At 44.1% G+C, this 12,726-nt stretch overlaps 1 protein-coding gene across 1 annotated transcript in view; it reads right to left on the bottom strand.

The window, feature by feature from the left end:
- The window catches only part of LOC144798085 (uncharacterized), a 159,473-nt gene extending 148,943 nt beyond the window's left edge, over positions 1-10,530 (bottom strand). The window contains exons 1-2 of the mRNA XM_078668855.1: positions 10,450-10,530; positions 9,109-9,160 (exon numbers count right to left, since the gene is read on the bottom strand). Coding sequence (XP_078524981.1) covers positions 9,109-9,160; positions 10,450-10,530 — 133 coding nt within the window. The remainder of the gene's footprint in view (positions 1-9,108; positions 9,161-10,449) is intronic.
- Between the last annotated feature and the right edge of the window lie 2,196 nt (positions 10,531-12,726).

Genomic DNA, 12,726 nt, shown 5'->3' on the forward strand with positions numbered 1-12,726 from the left:
TCCAGTACTACCAGTAACACCACCACCAGTACTACCACTACCAATACCACCACCACCAGCACCACCACTACCAGTACTACCACTACCAGTACTACCAGTACCACTACCACCACCACCAGTACCACCATCACCAGTACTACCACCACCAGTACTACCAGTACCACCACCACCACCAGTACTACCACCACCAGTACCACCACCACCACCAGTACTATCAGTACTACAGGCACCAGTACTACCACTACCACCACCACCAGTACTACCAGTACCACGACCACCAGTACTACCACTACCAGTACTACCACTACCAATACCACTACCACCACCAGTACTACCACCACCAGTACCACCACCACCAGTACCACCACCACCAGTACTACCACTACCAGTACTACGGCCAGCAGTACCACCACCACCAATGCTACTGCTCACCACCAGCCATCAGTGCACAATTTCTACAGGCAGTCACGGCCATCAGTACATGCATCGATTGTTACACATCCACAATTAAGTATTGTAGCAATCTCAGTATGGTACACTTTAGTTTTAAACATATTCATGTAAAAACACAGCATGCCACCATTGCTACAATTATAATCTAACACACATAATTCCACTACACACCACATTAACACACTCCATAACACTTAGCAAAAATACATTACCATTTACAATGCCATTAGCTCAAACTCAAATAAATCCGAGCCCGATTGCATTTCTAATGCTTGTTTCTTTTGCTATAGCAGCAAGCGTGTGACGAGTGGATGCGTGTGTACGTGCACCGGTATATTACTGAAGCTGCAGGAGTCGCTACCAGCAGCCCCTCACTTGTTTTTAGGTCTCGCTGGCGTTGCAGCGCGAAGCGCTGCCGCCAACGAGACTTATAGCCGCCTTGCTAGGCCCCAAGGGAGTCAGAGCTGTGCACGGGCTGCTACAGACCTGGGCACGAGCCGACTCAGGTCTGTGAACGCCAACGTGCATGCTCACGGCGTCGCGCTCCCGCCCTCCGGCGTCTCTTCCGAGGCGCGCTCCAGGCCGACGGGCTCCACTGCAGGCTCCAGAGCGACGTCTGCCAGGCACTAAGGCAGAAAAACACAGCACTGTGTTGCTGAATGATACACTGGGGCATAAATCCTTTGATGGCACAACATACCCTCACGCGCCCTAGAGGTAAGGTACATAGTATCATTCCAGCATGCTATAAATCCAACACAGTAAAAGTTGCTTCATGCCAGGTTAACACTGCACGCGCTGCAAGACATAATTAACGCTATGCCTAATCATGTCTTGTCCAATGAGGTGACTGCAGTATTACGGTGTGTTCCATGGCCGTATTGTCACACGCGGCCACGCGCTCTGCCCGGGAGTGCCAACGGCCTCGCGCACGTACCTCTTGGTTTGCCTCGAGCCTGCCCAACTTCGGGTAGTGGCTGCCCTATTTGCATACGATTAAAGAATATTGTTCCGCACTTCCTTGTGAGGGGGCGGGCTAAGTCCTGGACAGGTTGCTTTCTGAGAAAGGGGATGCCCGCGTTCTTGGTGTTAATGACGCCCTGGGCCGGGGCCCGGTGGCTGCACGTGGAATGCCGGTTATGCGGCCCGCTCCGGGAATTGACTTCACCTGACCCCTGCAGGCACGGCTCTGACGTACATAGCTGCCGTGCCCGGCCCTCCCAGGCACTCACTACCTTCCGCTCGTCCTTCGTTCACATTTCTGTTTTCTTCTCTTTGTGGGAAGCATCAGACCTCCTGCGCAGTGCCTGCCCAACCTACCCCTGGACTACAGGTACCCCAGAGAGGTGGACATACTGCTCCCTGAAGGCCCCCCATGCACCGGGTGAGTCTTGGCAGGGGGCGGATGGGCTCGATGCTGATGGCTCTGAAGGGTCATGTGATGTCATAACATGTTGTGCAAGCAGGCGTGATTTGTGTGTTTGTGGTTCTTGGAGTCATGCTTGTGCAAGGTAAATGGATGTATTAACAGGCCTGCTGCCTCTGGTGTGGCAGGGCAGGCGTAAAGTCAGTTGTACGTAGAGGTGCGCAAGAGAAGCCTACACTGGTCTGGCTCTGGCTCAGCATGTGTTCCTTGGGGACAAGCGAGTCAAACCAAAGCCGAGCCAAGCCAAACAGGTGCTACGTTTTCCTTCTCAAATACTGATACAGTTTTAAAATACACAAATCAGTGGGCACAGGTAGCTGTGCACAGAGTCAGACTGGCCTATAGGGCGATCAAGTAATGCCGATTGTCAGACAGGTCGGTGTGTGGGCAGGTTTTTGGCGATTTATTGGTTTGTTTATGGTTTGCTGGGCCGGTTGTTACTGTTGATTTCTCTGACATTGCAACACATTGCCTGCAGCGATCTCAAATCCGTGCAGTCTTCCATATTTTGTAAAACACGTATACAGCGTGTCATTCACTTAAAGAGAATGATGAAAGCTTCAGAAATCGTCGTGATATGCTGGTCTTTCGCTGGCTGAACACTCCAGGGAAATTACAGGTTAAGAGCCTGATTCTCAAAGTTGCTGTTACGTGAGTAGGCACACTGGCACAGCTTAGTCCAGCCGTATGTGTGACTTGGCCTAAACTAAATTCCCATGAGAGAGGAACAGCACTGGCACATAGAAAATGTCTTTCTGAATCTTAACAAGACGTCTACATTTCTACTCAGTGTTGAATACAAAATGCTAAACCACATTCTCTGACAACTGCGGTCACTGAGAGAGCCTAAAAGATGCAGTGAAGCATACATATTGTGACATGGCTACTACTGACTGTAATTATAGGTGTGGGGACTCACTCAGACCACACAGAGAGCATGCATAAAGGTGTCCAGGTTTTAAATATCAAGTCCAGAGTCAAGAGAAATCCCCTTGGGAACCGTTAAAACTGTTTTGTCATACGTCCAACCACAACAACCATCTGGTCTTACTTAACTCACACACAAACCGCCACAATGTGAACCAAGGAAACAAATCCGTACAAAATCCATTATAAACAAGCATTTGCAATGCAATAGGTCTCGCATTTACAGGAGCTATTGGCATTGTTAATTACAATGCCTTTTATTTATGTTTTGGTTTTTAAAACATAAATGAAAGGAATTGTCAATTACAATATTAATAGCTCAAACTCTCGCAAATGCGAGACCTATTGCATTGCAAATGCTTGTTTAAAATTGGACTTTTGCTGTCCCTTGCCAGTGCTCGTCATTTTCAGCACACTTTCTGTTTTGTTTTTTCATTGTTTACAATAGTGGCAGTGGGCGCCGCACACACCACTCGCAGGATGCTGCCCTTGACTGCGCGCCATGCGTGCGTTCCCTTCTATTTTTTTGTCACAAGGCTCTTCTGTTCATTTTATTTCCCTTTCATTTTTTTGTCAGAATGGCAGTGTTGGCCGCCACACACATCACTAACAGGAGGCTAATAAAATGTCCATCGACGTCTGCACTGCAGTCGGCGTGTCAGCTGGATGTCTGGGCATACAAGGTGCTTCCTGTGTTAATTTTCTGCACAACAGAGACGCTGCCCTGGACTGCGCGCTATGAGCTTAGATGTAGACTCCCCATGACTAAAAAAAGAAGGTGCCGGTCTGAAATGCAACTGGTGATTATGTAAAGAGCTCCGATATACCTGTGGTCGAGTTCGCACTACATGAGGACCTTGTTTGTTTATTCATTGAATGACTGAGCAAAGCAGAGAGGATGTGGCATAACTGCCAGAGCAGCCAACTTTGCAGCCAGGGAAGCAGGTTTGGCTCTTGACTTCGGCTCAAACATCCGGTGATTCCGGGCAAATCACTTAGACTCCCAGTGACTGAAAAAGAAGGTGACGGTCTAAAATGCAACTGGTGATCATGTAAAGTGCTCTGATGTACCGGTGGTCGAGTCGCACAATATGAGGACCTTGTTTGTTTATTCATTGACTGACTGACTGAGCAAAGCAGAGAGGATGTGGCATAACTGCCAGCGCATCCGACTTTGCAGCCAGGGAAGCAGATTTGGCTCTCGGCGTTGGCTCAAACATCCGGTGATTCCGGGCAAATCACTTAGACTCCCCGTGACTGAAAAAGAAGGTGCCGGTCTAAAATGCAACTGGTGATCATGTAAAGCGCTCTGATATACCGGTGATCAAGTCGCACTACATGAGGACCTTGTTTGTTTATTCATTGACTGACTGAGCAAAGCAGAGAGGATGTGGCATAACTGCCAGCGCGTCCGACTTTGCAGCCAGGGAAGCAGATTTAGTTCTCGGCGTTGGCTCAAACATCCGGTGATCCCGGGAAAATCACTTACATATAGATTCATCAAAGTCCTGTTTTGCGAGTCTGTAATAGCGATTATTAAGGAATCGTTATTACAGACTCGCAAAACGGGATTCATGTACAAATCGCAATTTATTTTGCGATTCCTACAGCTTCCTTATTTGCGATTAGGTAATTGCTAATCGCAAATAAGGAATAACTCCCCATTCATTCCTATGGGCCTAAAGGCCCATAGGAATGAATGGGAAGACATAATGTGGGAATCGCTATTAGCGATTCGCATTTTGAGTTTGCGATTTCAAGGGTGCAGGGGTGTCCAAAGGACACCCTGTTGCACCCCTGAAATGATATTGGGCGCTGGTGTTACGCACACACATGTTCCAAGGACATGTGTGTGTGTAACATACAACTTAGAAAAAATGCACCCTAGTGCATTTTTCTAAGTTTCCGCTATTTACCACGAGGTTTGACTTCGCGGTAAATAGCGGCCCAAAATTGCGAATTCGAAATTTTTAAATGTTTCATGAATTGCATTTAAGGAATCTCAAATAAAGATTCCTTAAATGCAATTCCTCGCAAAATTGCGAATTCTATAATAGTCGTTAGACTCCCCGTGAATAAAAAAGAAGGTGCCGGTCTGAAAAGCAACTGGTGATCATATAAAGTGCTCTGATATACTTGTGGTCGAGTTTGCATTACATAAAACTGCAAATAAATATAAGAGGATACAAAAGCAAATAATGTATATATGTGAAACTACCCTCTTTTTAGGGATCGAATTTCCTTTCATTAGAAAAAAATTCAATCTTTCCTATCAGAAAAGCCTTTACAGCAGTTCAGTTTAATCGTGAATCAGAACATTTCACTTGTCATGCAGCCAAATCTTCTACTTTATGATTTCAAATGATATGCGATAGGCATTTTTTCAAGAAATAAACTCCATTCAGCATGCCCAAAAATTGAGTAGGGCAGTAGGTGGCTGCGAGAGCAAGTGCTGGTAAAGAAACATAAAAAAATAAACAAACATTTGTAATGCATTAGGTCTCGCATTTGCGAGATTTTGTGCTATTTGCATTGTAATTGACAATGCCTTTTATTATTGTATGATTGTTAAACATATAAATAAAAGGCATTGTCATTTACAATGCCAATAGCACAAAATCTCGCAAATGCGAGACCTAATGTATTGCAAATGCTTGTTTTCACTGATGTCACTATTCATTTTCACTGCATCCTTCATCTAGCACCTGTAATGTGATTTGACATATTGAATTCTATTAATTATATGATTCTAAGAAGTTGTTTCTGAATCATAACTTTTAGCCTCGGAGGTTTAGGCTTTTAACCTCTCCCGAATGGGAGCGTTGTCTTGTTCTTGTTTGTTCCAGCCCCGGTTCCCAGGGTTACAGGGTTGCCAGTTGCCACATAATAGTTTTGTAGATATAAATCAAGCTCCATAAATAAATACATGAGGCCTTCATTCGTTATGCTTGTCTTTTAATTTTGCAGTATGTACCATTGAGTACACCAGTCTGTGTTTTTATTTCCTTTTTACTGGGATGAAAGCTCCATTCGTCTCAAGTACTGTGGCTGTAAAAAACAGATACATTCAATTTTCACTCCTTCGTATTGCAATTCTTTAAAAAATTCCCTTGCCAAGATCAATGATACATTAGCATCTCTGAAGTTAAGGATTCTTGTTATGATTGGCCTTGAAGGCAAGCACAGTGAGGATCAAGACAGGAGAGAGAAGCTGTCTTCTCAAAACAATGATTTTAACATCTTTTCTACAAAGTGTATAATTGGGGTGGTGCTGTCAGACTCGTGCAAGTTGTTACTGCTAGAGCAAGACTCCAGATCTTCATTCTTGGCATTAATGGATACTAGATCCTTTTCCAATTGCAGGATCTTTTTCCCATGCCCATAGGTTTTGTCTTCTATTTTTGAGATGCGCTGTTCTGATATGTCCAGCCGTTCCACACATTTTTCTATCTTGTCATTCATTTTATGCATACGCTGTGTGAGGGTGTCTTTTTTCTCATCTATTGTTCACAGACTCTGTTTCAAGTAGCAGACCTATTACTTTAATGTTTGCATTTACACTGGTCTCAATGTCTGGTTTTGGTAAGCAATTTTCTACCTCCCTTGAGGGGAGCTTTAGGGATGTTCTTGTCTCGAACAAGAGTTTGGCCTGCCTGTGATTTGATTTACCTGTTGTCCTGGCCACTATTCATTCTGGTTTGCAGGATATAGTTAATACAAAAAAACTTGTGTGCAGCAAGAGCTCTATTGCATCCTGCAGCTGATTCTCCTCACCACTAAAAGCACTTGATAGTACCATGATAGTACTATGATGGACTTCCGTTATATAACTGAAACATGCACTCTATTGTCAATTGTGTTAGCACTGAGCACTAGGAATTACCAGTCTTTCCGCCACAATTAATTTGCACTGATTTACACCCCTGTCATTCCCCAGCATAGTGCAGGAGCCTCCCTACCACTTGTAAGCCCCAGCGTGTTTCTACTTTACTTTATCCAAGCTGAGCAGCTTCAATATGCAGTTAGAGCTATGAGACGCTGCCCCATACTGGTTGTTTTCTGTGAGTTATGGTGCATCTGCTATTGGGGGCCCGCCAGACGCCTCCACGCATGTTCAACTCCCCTCTATCCACGCTGCTGTGCTCCTTACCGTGTCGGTTTCTTTGGTTCAGCGGCTGCTTGCAGGTTGTTGTATGAATGTTTTAGGACTCAGCAGCATTACAGAAATCCAAGGCAGGGAAGAAGAGCAGATTGTTCAAGCATCCATCTTCGATGAGGGATTTCTGACGACACTCAGGCGGATGAAATTCTTAGCATGATATTCTGGTACCAGACCACAGGTGGGTTCAGTGATGTGGGTGCACAGAAGGCTGCTGATGTGGTGGGATGTTAGTAGTTTGTTGTTCCGCACATATATGCGCAACCTATATTAAAGTGTACGTTTATTTGTGTTTGTGTGTATGTCATTGTTATTTCAAAATGTAAATGATAATTTTAGGATGGTATAACAGTTGCACCCCTAACATCAAAGACTGGCTCCCTCTTCTCACTGCTTTGAACTGTACCCTAACACATTATTGGGTCTGCCAAATTCCTTGGTATAACCTTGACAGAAGTCCTCTTCACGTAAAAACATATCAGCGCCGTCAGTAGAGGTGTTAAGCATTGGTTGCTATTTCTTAGGAAACTAAAATCCTCCCTCCCAGTGGCAGATCCCATAACTGCGGTACATGTACTTGTGTTATCCAAATTAGACTATGATAGCACTAATCTGGTTTGTCTCCTGAAAACTTCACTTGCGTCGCTGAAGGCTAACTTGAATGCAGCAGCTAGGCTCATCACTGGATCAAAACAAAAAAGTGATCATATCACCCTGACCTTCAATCACTGAAAGGGCTCCCCTTCGAGGCCAGGATTCATCTCAAACTGCCTGTTTGACCCACAAAGTGTTGTACCACAATACCCCCCTACCTTACCCGGAAATCCTTATCTGGAGGAAACACATCCTCCAGAAGTACAAGCCTCTTACTCCTTAATCCACAAAAATAAAAATAAAATAAAAAGTACAACTGATCCTTCTCCGGAATTGCACCAAAAATGTGGAACTTTCTCCCTACTGAAATAAGATGCAACCCATCCACATCCATCTTCAGGAAAGAAATAAAAAATCTTACTATCCAACAAACTCCTCTTTCACTGAACTTGCATTAATTTTCATGTGATTGATTCCTCGCACAATATGTCCGCTGCTTCTTGTCACGCGGGCCTGTACTTATGCTACACCTATTTCTCTGTTCACCATTAGTGCATGTATATATATATATGTACATATATTGTCTTTTTATCTAGTGCTACTTATTTCTTCCTGTCCTATCCTATGTGTTTGTACACTATCTGTAAAAGCGCCCTGTCACCGAAAGGTTTTTGTTTGTGCTATATAAAACTCCAAAATAAATAAATAAATGAACCACTGCTTGTTAAGCCTTGTTCACAGTTTGAATAAACTCACAGAGCAACTCAGGGAAGAGCAATGGGCCAGCCCTCTACTCCAAGATGTTCTGTTTAATCAGGGATAGGAGATATGTCTTAATATCATGGCCAACAGACTCTTTTCTTGGCTATAGTAGACTTGTGTTAACAGACTGTAATTACGTTGGCTGCCTTAACTATAGGCAGGTTACTACATATCTCATCAGCTGGATGACTCCAAGTTCTCATAGTACCAGAACCGCTGTGTTGATCCTCACCATTGAGTTTAAAGTCTCTAAGCCACAAGTGAGAACTGGAAACTGACTACAATTTCAGAGATTTACAACAGTTACTCTTCAGATTACACTTACCAAGAACATTGGTGTTCTGAAGACTCGGCCTTCTGGCCAACAAAATCTTCTAAACATTCAGAGACAGAAACTCCACTCCAAAACTTTCACGTTTCACACATTTCAATACAGGAGAATTTTAGGAGGCCAAGACACAGCCCAACATAGACAAAGCACGGAAGGTCAGGATTAAACAATCACTTAGGATGGTTTTGCTTTCTGGTGTAGTCAGCGGTACCTCAAGACCTATCGATTGATAATGGGGGCAAAATACATATGGGTTCCAATGATTGCTTAGTAGTCTCTGTGGATAATGGACCATTTCGTACAATCTCAGAGATTGCAGACCTACACAGGAATTAGAAAGAATTTTCAGACATGTAATTTATTCCTTCAGAAATAAATCACCCTTTTTGCTTTCCCGTGCAGGCAGTTCTAGAGATGTGACAAAAACAGAGGACTGTAGAGCGATCGAACACCTACCTAGCTGAATCACTTTCAAGTTGGAATGCTTGGCCGCTAGTTCATTCAGTGCCTAAAAAATACAAGCAAGTACAAGTTAACGTTTAAAAAAATTATAAATATATGACAATTTGACAGAGATTACATGTAATTATCTCCTTCTGGCATCATTTTTGAACCTTCTTTCTCTTTCTACAGTTTTCATATTTTTGTTCGCTGGCCACAAAAGGGATATTTACGTTGTGTGAGCTATCATCTGCCATTTAAAGTGTTTTTTTTTATTTCAACAGAAAAATTATAAACCAAGGCCACATACTAGAGGTGAATTGAACACGGGGACACAAGAACATCATTTAAAGGCACCGTTATTTGAAAATGGTGTTCACATTTACAACATGAAAAAATGTATATTGGTCCCTTGCTTACCTTTTCTAAGTATAGCGACCTAATATCTGCAACCTCTATGCATTAGTCATTACAAGCTGTAAACTGATGTTAATCTGGCTTTTTCCTCACTCAATATATATTATGTAGTTTGCTATAATCGAGCAATTACATTATCAATAAGTGTTAAAATGTAAACGGAGCAGTAACCCCACTACTGAATCCAAATAGAATTTCACATCATACATTTATCTCAATGTAATACATTTTTTAAAACACTCCTATATTTGCTCTACCTAAATTAGAAACAGTGCCACTCTGATGGGAACTTTGACATTTGCAAGCCTAATAAATATTTAACGAACATTTTTCACAATCCTTATACCAGCTTGTTTAAAATGGGATTTCAAATGTTTTTCCAGGCCACAAGTACAGCTGAACATGCCAGGAGAAATTGGAATAGTTTAGCTTAATGTTTAATAATACAGGAACAATTTAAACATGGTTAGTTCTGTTTGGCATTTAGTACTTTCAGGAAAAGGACACTTCTCATTAATGTCAAGTGCCTTCTTGTCACTGGGTATTAGAAATTGGGTTACTGGTTGACTGAGGTTTGCACCCCGACCAAGCAGAAACCACAATCCTAGTCAGGGTAAGTCAGATACACACCATAAATTAACCTGTAGCTTGGCACAGAGCAGGCAGGCTTACCTTTAGAGACAATGTGTAAAATATTTGTGCAACACAACACACAGTAATACAATGAAAACACACCAAAAAGATTAGAAAAAAAGACATGATGTTTATAAATAAAACAAGACCAAAGTAACAAAAAAGAAATAAGTAGAAGTCGAGATACAATTTTTTGAAGTTGGTGTTATCTGGTCACGCTGGACTGGGCAAAGTCAATAGTACAAGCCCAATGCGATGGAGTGCAGGTTGGATACAGAAGCCACGCAAGGCCCACTGACAAAGTACCTTGATCTTGATGGCAACAGCAAAATGCTGGGTGCAGCAAAGCGTAGCGTCGGTGTCGATCCAGCAGTCGAGATGATGCATCGACTTTCTTCACACAGTTGTGGCAATGCACAGGTCCCAAAGGTGATGTGCTGAGAGGCGTTGTTTCCATAGACGATGTGCCGGGTTTTTCCACGTGGTCAAAGGGATGCGTCGATATCCCCACACTACAGCAGCGGCAATGCGTTGGTTCTGATGCATCAGTTCTTTAAGGCAAAGTGCTGTTTCCGAGTGTGATGCGCCGATTTTGCTCCTGCAACAAATGATGCGTCAGTTCTGCTACACGTAGACAGGAGAAGCGTTGGGTCGACTCGAGCAAGAACCTGAGTCCACTTCCAATGGACCAGGCACAGGAGCGGGGGCAAGACTTGGATATCCCTGAGTCTCAAGAACAGGAGGAGAGTCTCAAAAACAGGAGGTAAGCCATCAAGCTCTTGGAAATCACTCTGGGTTCAAGCAGAATCCTGTTCTTCCTCAGCAGGGGTGGATGGTAGTATGGTAGATCAGCAGAAAAAAGTAGAATGACAGTCTTTTTAGCAGCACAGCAGTCTTTCTTCATAAAAGAATTTCTTTACAGGTCCAGAAGTGTCTGGTGTGGTGGGATCAGAGACCCAGTACTTATAACCAGCTGTGCCTTTGAAGTGGGGGTCAATTCAAAGAAGGGTCTTTGAAGTGCACAGAGATATTTCTACCTAGATGTTAGCAATGGGGGTCTATAGTTGGCAGAGGTAGGTACCTTCCTCCAAATAGGGACACTTGCTTCTAGTCAGGGTAAGGGGGATACACTTCTAAAAATACCCCTGCTCACCCGTTTGGTAGCTTGGCACAAGCAGACAGGCTTATCTCAGAGGCAGTGTGTAAAGCATTTGTGAACACATACAGTAATACAGTGAAAACACTACAAATGGATACCACACCAGTTTAGAAAAATAGTAAATCTTCATCTTAACCAACAAGACCAAATGCGATAAAAATCCAACATACAATACTCTTGAAAAATAGTACTTGTGTAAAATAACCTCCTGGGGCTACCTTGATACTGAATATGACAGAGTCTAACAATTCCAGCTGCCCGCATTGATACAGGCCAGCTAAAGCGTCAACAGACTCTGACACAGTACTTTTCTGATGCTACCAACACGAGGGTGCAAACCGGTTGGGGCAAACGTCGCACTTGCATTGTGAAGCGGAGCGTTGCGGCGGACGATGTTCTCACAATTCAATGCAGGCAGAGGCTCGTTGACGGAGTCGGTGAGACCAGGGATTGCGTTGAAGGGTGAGGCGGTGCTCGCGGCGTTGCTGACAGGTCATTGTACGGCAATGGAGCCTGTCAAGGTTGCAGTCGGGCATCGACGGAGTCGGTGACATCATTGCTGCATGTAGCGAAGTGTTGCGGAGTGCAGTGCCCACAAGACGCGTTGCAAGCAGCGGCTCGTTGGCGGAGTCGGTGAGACTAGGGTTGCCTTTTGAAGCGAGGCATTGCTCAAGGCGGTGCTTTCAGGACACGGAATTCTGCGACGGACTCGATGACAGAGTCGGTTACCCTTTTCTTCTGCGGCCATGATCAGAGACGGTGCCCCTTGACACAGTGAGGTCTTTGTTGTTCTGAGAACTCTAGAACAGGGGGCAAGCTCAGTTCAATCCCTTTGATATCTTTACTTCAAGCAGGGGGTCAAATCAAGCAGCAAAGTCCTTTTCTCCTTTCTTTGGCAGCAAGTAGCCACTGCGGGCCAACCTTAGACAGCAAACAGCACAAGGGCAGTTTCCTCCTCAGCTTCTCTGGCTCTTCTCATCGGCAAAGGTTCCTCTTGATTTCCCAAAAGTGATCTAAAAGTCTGGGGTCTGGGCCCCCTCTTTTTATACACCAAATGTATCCTTTGTTCTCTGAAGGCAGAGAGTGTCTGAACCCAGGCAAAACAAGGTCTGTCCTCACTGGTGCATCTTTCTGGCAGGAAGTGGAGACAGCATTGTTGCAGGCAGACCAGGCCCAATCAGGTGAAAGGAAATCTCCTCCCACCACTCTAAATGCAGCCCAGGTCTATTCAGCCCAGCCCTGAATCATCAGACTTCTGGAGCCACTGCCCCTCTCCTGTCCCTGTCATCCAAAAGCCAGACATGCAATAAACAAACCTACCAGAGGCACACTGGATGGTTAGGCAAGAAAATACCTACCTTCTAAAAGTGGTATTTTCAAACACAGAATGTAAAAATCACCCTCACTAAAAGATGCATTTTAAC

Source organism: Lissotriton helveticus, chromosome 12 (genome assembly GCF_964261635.1).
Source record: "Lissotriton helveticus chromosome 12, aLisHel1.1, whole genome shotgun sequence".
NCBI lineage: Eukaryota > Metazoa > Chordata > Amphibia > Caudata > Salamandridae > Lissotriton > Lissotriton helveticus.